This window comes from Enhydra lutris, unplaced genomic scaffold (genome assembly GCF_002288905.1).
Source record: "Enhydra lutris kenyoni isolate GAN:26980312 unplaced genomic scaffold, ASM228890v2 scaffoldscaffold44, whole genome shotgun sequence".
Taxonomy (NCBI): Eukaryota; Metazoa; Chordata; class Mammalia; order Carnivora; family Mustelidae; genus Enhydra; species Enhydra lutris.
In genome coordinates, this window is record NW_019154128.1 from 292,187 (window position 1) to 302,262 (window position 10,076).

The following is a 10,076-nucleotide window of genomic DNA, read 5'->3' on the forward strand; positions in this document are numbered from 1 at the left end:
TATTTATTTATTTGACAGACAGAGATGACAAGTAGGCAGAGAAGCAGACAGATAGAGAGAGGTGGAAGCAGGCTCCCTGCAGAGCACAGAGCCCGATGTGGGGCTCGATCCCAGGACACTAGGACCATGACCTGAGCCGAAGGCAGAGGCTTTAACCCACTGAGCCACCCAGGTGCCCCCAAGTTCTACTTTTTTATATGAATGCTTCCCAGAACTGAAAATACTTAAATTAATATAACTAGATTAGAGAATTTTTTTGGTTTTTTTTTTTTAGATTAGAAAATTTTAGAAGTTGCCCTTTTTGATCTAGATTCTAGATGTTGTACTTGTGTTCTTGGCAGGCAAGGCACACAGCTGATTCAGGTGGAATCTGCTCAAGTCCCTAGGGAAATTTCACCTTGTTAAAACCTTTCATGGACTCACTTTAATAACTGCATTGAGTGTACTTAGCATACATTTATTTTTTTACTTCATTAGACACAGGCTATTTTTTCACATTATGGTGTAAATTCTACTACAGTGAGTATTTTTTTTTTAATTTTATTTATTTATTTGACAGACAGAGATCACAAGTAGGCAGAGAGGCAGGCAGAGAGAGAGAGAGAGGAGAAAGCAGGCCCCCCACAGAGCAGAGAGCCCGATGCAGGGCTCGATCCCAGGACCTTGGGATCATGACCTGAGCTGAAGGCAGAGGCTTAACCCACTGAACCACCCAGGCGCCCCTACTACAGTGAGTATTTTTATGAAAAAAACCATTCAGTTCAGGATTTCTTTTTTTTTTTTTTAAGATTTTATTTGTTTATTTGACAGAGATCACAAGCAAGCAGAGAGGGAAGAAGAAAGAGAGGGAGAAGCAGGCTCCCTGCCAAGCAGAGAGCCCGATGTGGACCTCGATTCCAGGACCCTGGGATCATGACCCGAACTGAAGGCAGAGGCTTTAACCCACTGAGCCACCCAGGCGCCCCAAGTTTAGGATTTCTTGATTTACTTTAGATTTCAAGAAGGTGAATGGCTGTATAAAAATGTAATAGATTTTTAAGGATCTTGATTTAAATTGATAATTGACACTTTTCAGATAGGTTTACCAATGTAACTTTTTACCGTTTCACTACACTTGGTAGCTTTATTTAGAAAATAAGGTGTTTTTTTGATAACTTGATTTTGTGATTTGTGTCCCTTTTATTAAACATGGATTTTAGAAAGTTTATTTGCAGAGGGGGGAAAATACAGAGCAAGAAAATAAAAACTCTAAGAAAAGGTCAAATGTTTTAAAAACAGGTTTTTGGATTTTTATTTATTTTTTTGTTCATGCACTTTTTGGATGGGAACACATTTAAAATTAAAGTTACTAGGGCGCCTAGGTGGCTCAGTCAGTTAGGCGGTCTACCTTCATCTCAGATCATGATCCCAGGGTCCTGGGATCAATCTTCTCCACCTTTCTTTGCTGCTCCCCTTGCTTGTGCTCTCTCACTCTCTCTGTCACATAAGTAAAATCTTTAAAAAAATAAAAAAGCTACCAAGGCAGTTTCTTTCATTTTTAAATTAACATATAATGTATTATTTGCCCCAGGGGTACAGGTCTGTGAGTCATCAGGCTTACACACTTCACAATACTCACCATAGCACATACCCTCCCCAATGTCCATAACCCAGCCACCCTCTCTCTATCCCACCACCCCCCAGCAACCCTAAGTTTGTATTGTGAGATCAAGAGCCTTTTATGGTTTCTCTCCCTCCTGATCCCATCTTGTTTCATTTTTTTCCTTCCCTACCCTCCACAACCCCCTGCCCTGCCTCTCAAATTCCTCATATCAGAGAGATCATATATTTGTCTTTCTTCAATTAACTTATTTCACTCAGCATAATACCCTCTAGTTCCATCCACGTCATTGCAAATGGCAAGATTTCATTTCTTTTGATGGCTGCATAGTATTCCATTGTGTATATATACCACATTTTTATCCATTCATCTAGGTTCTTTCCATAGTTTGGCTATTGTGGACATTGCTTCTATAAACATTAGGGTGCACATGCCCCTTCGGATCACTGCATTTGTATCTTTAGGGTAAATACCCAGTATTGTGAATGCTGGACCATAGGGTAGCTCTGTTTTCAACTTTTTGAGGAACCTCCATGCTGTTTTCCAGAGTGGCTGCACCAGCTTGCATTCCCGCCAACAGTGTAGGAGGGTTCCCCTTTCTCCTCATCCTTGCCAACATCTGCATTTCCTGACTTGTTAATTTTAGCCATTCTGACTGGTGTGAGGTGGTATCTCATTGTGGTTTTGATTTGTATTTCCCTGATGCCGAGTGATGTGGAGCACTTTTTCGTGTGTCTGTTGGCCATCTGGATGTCTTCTTTACAGAAATGTCTGTTCATGTCTTCTGTCCATTTCTTCTTCTTTTTTTTTTTTTTTTGGTCTTTTAATATTACAATTTTATTATTTTTATCAGCATTCCAAGATTCATTGTTTATGCACCCCATCCAGTGCTCCATGCTATATGTGCCCTCCTTAATACCCACCACCAGGCTCACCCAACCCCACAGCCCCCTCCCCTCCAAAACCCTCAGTTTCTCAGAGTCCACCGTCTCTCATGGTTCATCCCTCCTGTGATTTACCCCCCTTCACTTTTCCTTTCTTTCTCCTACTGTCCTGCATGTTATTTCTTAATGTTCCACAAGTAAATGAAACCATATGATAATTGACTCTCTCTGCTTGACTTATTTCACTCAGCATAATCTCCTCCATTCCTGTCCATGTTGATACAAAAGTTGGGTATTCATCCTTTTTGATGGAGACATAATACTCCATTGTATATATGGAGCATATTTCTTTATCTGTTCATCTGTTGAAGGGCATCTTGGCTCTTTCCACAGTTTGGCGACTGTGGCCATTGCTGCTATGAACATCGGGGTACAGATGACCCTTCTTTTCACTACATCTGTATATTCGGGGTAAATACCCAGTGGTACAATTTTCTGCCTATTTCTTAATTGGATTATTTGTTCTTTGGGTGTTGAGTTTGGTAAATTCTTTACAGATTTTGGATACTGGCCCTTTATCTGATATGTCATTTGGGAATATCTTCTCCCATTCTGTCAGTTGGCTTTTGGTTTTGTTGACTGTTTCCTTTGCTGTGCAAAAGCTTTTGATCTTAATGAAGTCCCAGTAGTTCATTTTTGACCAAGGCAGTCTCATATGTACATTTTTACTTAAAGCATGAACTTTTGAGACATCAGGAAAATTTGTAGATTACTGTGTACGTTAGTGTTAGCAATTGTTGCTAAGCTGGAGAACACTCTTGTGTGTGTGCTGCCACACTGTGTCATTGATGGGAATTGCACCTTTGTTTCACAGCTACAGGCCAAATTTGAGCACCTTAAAAGAGTTCACCAAGAAGAGAGAATGAAGCTTGAAGAGAAAAGAAGACTCTTGGAAGAAGAAATAATAGCTTTTTCAAAAAAGAAAGCTACCTCGGAGATATACCAGAACCAGTCCTACCTGGCATCAGGCAGCAACCTGAAGAAGGACAAGGACCGTAAGAAGTAAGCTATCTCCAAATCGATTTCCTCCACTCTGGAGGTCCTCTCCCCCATTACTTTCTGTTTCATTCCCTATTTGATCTTACGCTTACTACAGTCCGTTTCCTTATTTATTTTCAGCCTCTGGCAACTAAAATGTCAGCTCCTTGAGAGCAGAGACCTGTTCCTCTTGTTCACTATTTCCCTAGCATCTAGAAGAGCATCTGGCATATATGAGATGTTCAGTAAATATTTGCCAAAATGAGCATAAGAATGAATGAACAAAATACATCAGAATATAAGAAGGCTCAGTTACCTGAGGGGAAAAATATCTGCCCTAATTTCATTGTCTAGGTTGTGTTTCTAGCACACATCTAATAACTCCTGAACTACTGTTATGTTAAATTTCATGTGTAAATGGAAGCTATATACTTCTTGGGGGAATCATAGAAGTAAAATAATATTTGATAAGAAGAATTTAGTTTATCTTTTTTAACAAATTCTACTGATGATGATTTTGTGAGAATTTTTATTTTAATAAGGGAACCAGGCTATCGATTCGAACTCCTGTGCTTTGATGTCAGAGCTTGTGAAACCAATGGTGGACGTAAAGATGCAGAGGAAGGTAGAGAGGGTCCCCGTACAATGGGGCGGCCATGAGTAGCATTTGGATGATAATCTCAAGGCTTATAGGTTTTGGGTATGTGTTAAAATCAAAGTTACCAAAATTTTAGAAAATAAGTTTTTTTTTCCCCTTTTCTATACTTTATGTCCTTTATTTCTCCCACTTAAAGTATCCTTGTCATTTTGCCTGTTTGACTGTTCTTGAAATTCAGCATTGACTGGTTCTTTTGAGAGTGCTTCTTGGTGACTCTTTGCCTTAATTTACTCTAGCTACCTCTGTTTTGGCAGCATCCAGCTTTCCTTTTTTTCCTCACAGAGCAACATTTATGGTTTAATTTTGTCATCACATCTTATTTCAAACCCAGCATTTTCAGAATACTGTAATTTAACTTCAAAATAATTAGGAGAGCATAATGTTGGCCCATGGCAGCTTTCTATTTTTGAACTATGGAAAAGTGAATCCACAGAGTCTTGGTAGGTTTAACTGACCTGTGGGTTTTATGGTTTGTGGGGAAAAGAGAAGGAATGAATTCTCACATCTAATCTTGCAATATAAGTTCTACATGGGCATGGATCTTTGTTTTGTTCATTGATGCATCCATCCCCAGAGCCTGTAGTAATAATAATAATAATAAACAGAGCCTGCTGTAATAATGGGCATACAGTTACTTGTCAAAAGAATGAATATGACTTTTATAGCCATAATCATTGAATTTCAAAAGATAAACTATAATTTATTATGGCTTTAAGATATGCTTTGAAATATAAAGCTAAGGGACCTTTTACCTGTTCTTATCCTTTCACCTTAATCTAATCCAGTGTTACTAAAATTGGATTTCCCAAGTTTATTCCATATATGAAAGACAGTTTACATTTGCTTTGTAAAAATTGTTGCCCTGCTCCACTTAAAAACCATTATTAGCATGTGCTCTTGTTTATAAAGTCAGGGCCAAGCCCATAATTTTTTTGAGCGCTCAAAAGAATTCATATTTAAGAAAATACAGTTTGGTGTTTTTTTATTTTTTCTTTTCCAAAGGTATCCTGTAGTATATTAGATGTATGTTTGCTCTTTCTGTAAAAGCTTTGTAAAACTAATGATTCTAGTAATTTTTATTTCCTATATGGTTTTTTTGTTGTACCAATCAAAAGGTTTTTTCTTCTCTTTCCAGCTCCAATTTTATGTAAAACAAAGGTTCCAGATCACAGAAGGTCATCACAAGCAAAAGTTATTAAAATGTTAGAAGTATGCTTTGATTTTCTTGCTGTTTTTATTTGCTGTATCAGTTATTCTATATCTGGCAAATGGCTGTAGTTATTGCCATTTATGGAAGATATTCTTAAGTATAAGGTTAATGCGTAAACCACAGTGGATGATATCACTTTTATATTCGCTGTTAGAAGTTTTCAAGTTGCTGGTTTGTGAGGAATCTAAATCATTTCTCCTGTTGCCCATTTATTGTCACTTACATGCATTGTACCACAAAGCGTCAGTGCCGCTGAAAATACAGAAGTCATTCATTGTATGGTTATCTGATTGTATTTATATTCCAAGATGAACTCCTTTTTTGTACATAATAAAAGTAAATTTTGGGAAATGTGTTTTAAAACGTATTACCCACCTGAAGCTCTAACCTCTTGATAGTTTTATAGAACTTCTTAATTTTTGATATCATTATCCAGTTGGTAACATGATCCTAAGATTTGTATCAAATTATGTAACATGGCCTTCCATCCTTTAGTGTGCCTTACTGTGGTTGATGTATTGTTGTGATGAAACAAGTTGTGTTTTAAGGTAAAAATATGTAGGTATAAATCCCTTTTCTAGTGATGAGTACCTTTGAACCTGAGGTATTGCCACTGTATTTCATTAGAATGTTTTACATACTTGTTGTTTAAAACTCTCTTCCAGGGGAAAAATCATAAGGTAGAATCATCTTATTACAAATATTTTTTAAGACCATAATTGTGAGCAACTGAATATTAAAGATATGAAAACTTAGGTAATTCATATATAAGGGGATATTTGGATTCAGTGCCTTTGTAGTATTCTTAGGACAATTTAATGTCTTTTAACTTTTTCTTAACAGTCACTGGTATATAATTTTTCATTTTTTTACTTGAATATCCTAAATAAAATTGACATTTACTCTTGACAAATAAAATATATATCTACATACTTACTAAAATGTGGTTAAATTACTTTATCTTTTCTTTTTGCAAACTGTCATCTTAAACATTATCAAAATTCTTTCATTTAATCATGTTCTTGAATTATTTTAAGACAGAGGTATGTATTACCAGTATTGTTCAGAAATCAAAATGTTTTACTTAGCCAGTGTTGGATTCTGAGCAGTGTATTTTTTCATGAAGTTGTAAAAGTTGCAAATAAAACCTTTCATTTCATAGTACAATTTATCTGGACAAACACCTTAAATTCCAGTTTTACATTCACAAATGTAAATTCTACAAATGTCTCTTAGCCTTTTAAAACTTTAGTAAAGTAAGTTATAAATATCACAGAAAAAGCTCTGAACTTTCTTCTCTTGTTCAGTAATCCCCAAGTTCTGGAATGTGGAAGCACAAGAGCCCGTGAGTCCATGAGGGCAGGTAGCCTAGCCTATTGTACAGAGCCCAGCCACTGCCACAGCGCTGAGTGTTAGCAGAGGAGAGTATCATCCCAGAAGCTGAATTATGTGATGTGAGTGGTGGTTATCTGTAGATTTATTATATCAAACTGTATTAAACAGCTATCCTCAGCTTTAATAAAGTTACTTTTAAATGCCAGGTTGGTTGTTGGCATGCTAAAACAAAGTTATTCAGTTCTCTAGTTGAAGAGATTATGGAAACCTGCCCAAAACTCTGAACTTAGCAGAGGGGTGATCATCTTGTGCTTCTAGTGACTCTGCTATGAGAAAGACTCACCACATGTTCTTCAATCACAATGTGATTTTATGTATTTGGGATTCCAGGTAAGATTTTAGTTTAAAAGAGTTATCCTTCAAAGAACAAAATTTTTAGAACAATTATATTTTTATAGCAATTTGTGTAATTACAACTTATAATTTGTAATGTTTCTCCTTACAAAGCTGATTTATTTTTCACTATTCAGGCACAAGGTTACAAGGTAAGTTATGATCCACTGATACTTAAACTAACAAATTTCCTGGCAACAAAATAAAGCTAGACATGTTTTGTTTAAATGTTTTTTCCATAGAGTATGTGAAATAGTTACCACTCACTACCAGCCATTAATCTTTACATACTTACCCGATTTTTAAAGCACTTTCACATAGACTATGATTTCAGCTTCAGAACAACACAAAGGGAAACAGTTGCATTATGGGGAGTATAATCTCCTTTTGGAGGATGAATTCCATTTAGGCCCCATTTTCTTATTGGGCTCTGAAATGGGGATACACATGGTTAAGGCTAGTCCTGCCCTCATGGAGCAACCAGAATCAGTCTGCTCTCAGTAACAAAAGAGCAGATTTATGCATGGAGTACTCTCAGAAGGCCTCAGCCTCCACCCACAGAGCACAAGAAAACATCCAGGGAAGTGACTGGGCCTTGAAGAATTGGAACTGGTTAAATTATCTTTTCTTTTTGCAGTTTTTCAAAGACACAAATGGAGAATAGCATGTTTTTGATAAAATCTGGGTACTCTAGAAAATCACTGAGTGAAGAGTATAGGGGAAATGTGGAACATAAGTAAGGATGAGATTTTAGAATTAGGTAGGGGACAGATCAAGAAAGAGTTTGTATATAAACCCGGTCCTGTGGGCAGCAGGAGCCATGGAAAGAGTTGACCTCACATGGTCAGATACTCCTCCAGGGCTCACAGGAAAGATGTACTGGAGGAGCTGGAACTGGCCCAAGCTGGCTGACTCAGTAGAAAGACTGCAGTCCAGACAAGCACTTTTTATACATTGTGCAATAGAATAAATAAGTAGTGTTTAAAAAAAATACATATGCTGATAGATATACATTTTAATGGAAATGGTAACCATTTACCATTGGATAAATCAAAATGAATAATGACTACCAAAAAATGTCTTGTGGAGATGGAGATACAGGGAGAACTAAAATACAAGACTAGAGTGTCATATAAATTGGGGGAGGGTGATAAATTGAGTAATCTAAGGTTCTTGTATTAACTGAGAGTCCCAGTCAACCCATAACATGAGACTTGGAGTGCACATACACATGGTAAAGTACGTGCCTTTCAAGCCAGAAGAAGTCCAATAAATGATGATCCAAGAGCAAATAAAGGAAATAAAACAAGTTCGACAACTGGAAAACATTTAGCTAATATGGTAGATTTAGACCCAAATAAATAAGTAATTACATGGATTACATGCTGTAATTTTTTTTAGATTAGAAAGTCTTTAAAAATCAGTTATAAACATTTGACAAGAGAAGTCTGAAACTTCCTGTCCTAACAGACCAAAGATAGGAAAAGGTACATCATGCAGACTAGCCAAAAGCTAATGTGAAAGCTATATTTTCTATGTATTAAAACTTTAAGGCAAAAGCATTGTTAGAGTTGGAAATAGACTTTTCAAATATGAGATTATATAACTACTTCAAATTTGTATGTACATAACAGCCTTAGCATATTTAAAGCAAAAATGATGACAATACATGGAGAAGTATGTAAATCTATACTCAGTGGGAGATTTTCACACACCTTTTGTATATGATAGACTAAGCAGACTAATGGTACAGATATGGGAGCCTTGAAGAAAACATTCAATTGCATTGGCCTGCAGTGGACAGTTACAGAGCAGTATACTCCAAATCACAGAACACACACTGCTTTCAGGCCCACCAGGAACATTTATGAGAACTGAGTAGGACATTTGACTACAAAGTGAGCCTGAGTACCTTCTAAAGGAGTTATATCATGTGGACTGTGTTTCCTGATCATATTATAATTAAGATAGAAATTAGCAATAAAAAATTCTCATGTTTGGAAACTAAGAAATGCACTTCTAAGTAACCCATTGGTCAGAGAATAAATCAAAAAGGAAATTAGAAAAATATTTTGAGGGGCGCCTGGGTGGCTCAGTGGGTTAAAGCCTCTGCCTTCGGCTCAGGTCAATGATCTCAGGGTTTTGGGATCAAGCCCCGCATCAGGCCCTCTTCAGCAGGGAGGCTGCTTCCCTCCTGTTTCTCTGCCTACTTGTGATCTCTGTCAAATAAATAAAATCTTTAAAAAATATATTTTGAGCTGAATGATAACGAAAATATTATACATCATAACTTGTGAGAAGCAGGTAAGCCATTCTTAGAGTCAAAATTTATAATCCTGAAGGCTAGTATTAGGGGAAAAGGCTGAAGACCAGTGGTATATGCATTCATCTCAAGAAGGTGGGAAAAAAATAATAAACTAAACCCAGAGTAAATAATAAAGATGAAAACGGGAATTAATGAAATAGGGGGAAAAAACACAAAAGTTCTTACATTTTTAAAAGATTATTAAAATTTAAAAACCATGGAAAGAATGACCAAGAAGAAAGGAAAGGGGCATAGCATGGCTAAAGTTGAAAACAACAATAAACCCGACATTACCAAAAAAAGTGGGGGGGGAGTAGTGAAATGGTGAACATGGAGTGGTGAACATTGCTGGTGGGAAGCAAAATGGTTCAGCCATTTCAGGAAGTCTAGCAGTTTCCCATTCGCTCACTGTATGTCTTAGTTTTCTACAGCTGCCATAACAAATTGCCACAAATTTAGTGGCTTTAAAAAACACAGTATTACAGTTTTGGAGACCAGAAGGCTGACATGGGTCTCCTATGATTAAAGTCCAGGTATGGCCAGGGCATTGTGCCTTCTAGAAGCCCTAGGGGAGAATCCTCTACCTTTTTCTGCTTCTAGAAGCTACCTACATTACTTGGCTCATGATTACTTACCCCATCTTCAAAGTCAGC

General features: G+C 36.9%; 1 protein-coding gene across 2 annotated transcripts in view; it reads left to right on the forward strand.

The window, feature by feature from the left end:
• LOC111155895 (septin 10) overlaps positions 1-6,254 on the forward strand; it is a 69,875-nt gene extending 63,621 nt beyond the window's left edge. Inside the window, exons 10-12 of one of the 2 annotated variants that reach the window (XM_022516353.1) lie at positions 3,359-3,546; positions 4,065-4,147; positions 5,316-6,254. In XM_022516353.1, coding sequence (XP_022372061.1) covers positions 3,359-3,546; positions 4,065-4,147; positions 5,316-5,458 — 414 coding nt within the window. In that variant the 3' untranslated portion in view covers positions 5,459-6,254. The remainder of the gene's footprint in view (positions 1-3,358; positions 3,547-4,064; positions 4,148-5,315) is intronic. The other variant, XM_022516354.1, reaches the window with a different exon arrangement.
• Positions 6,255-10,076: the final 3,822 nt, after the last annotated feature.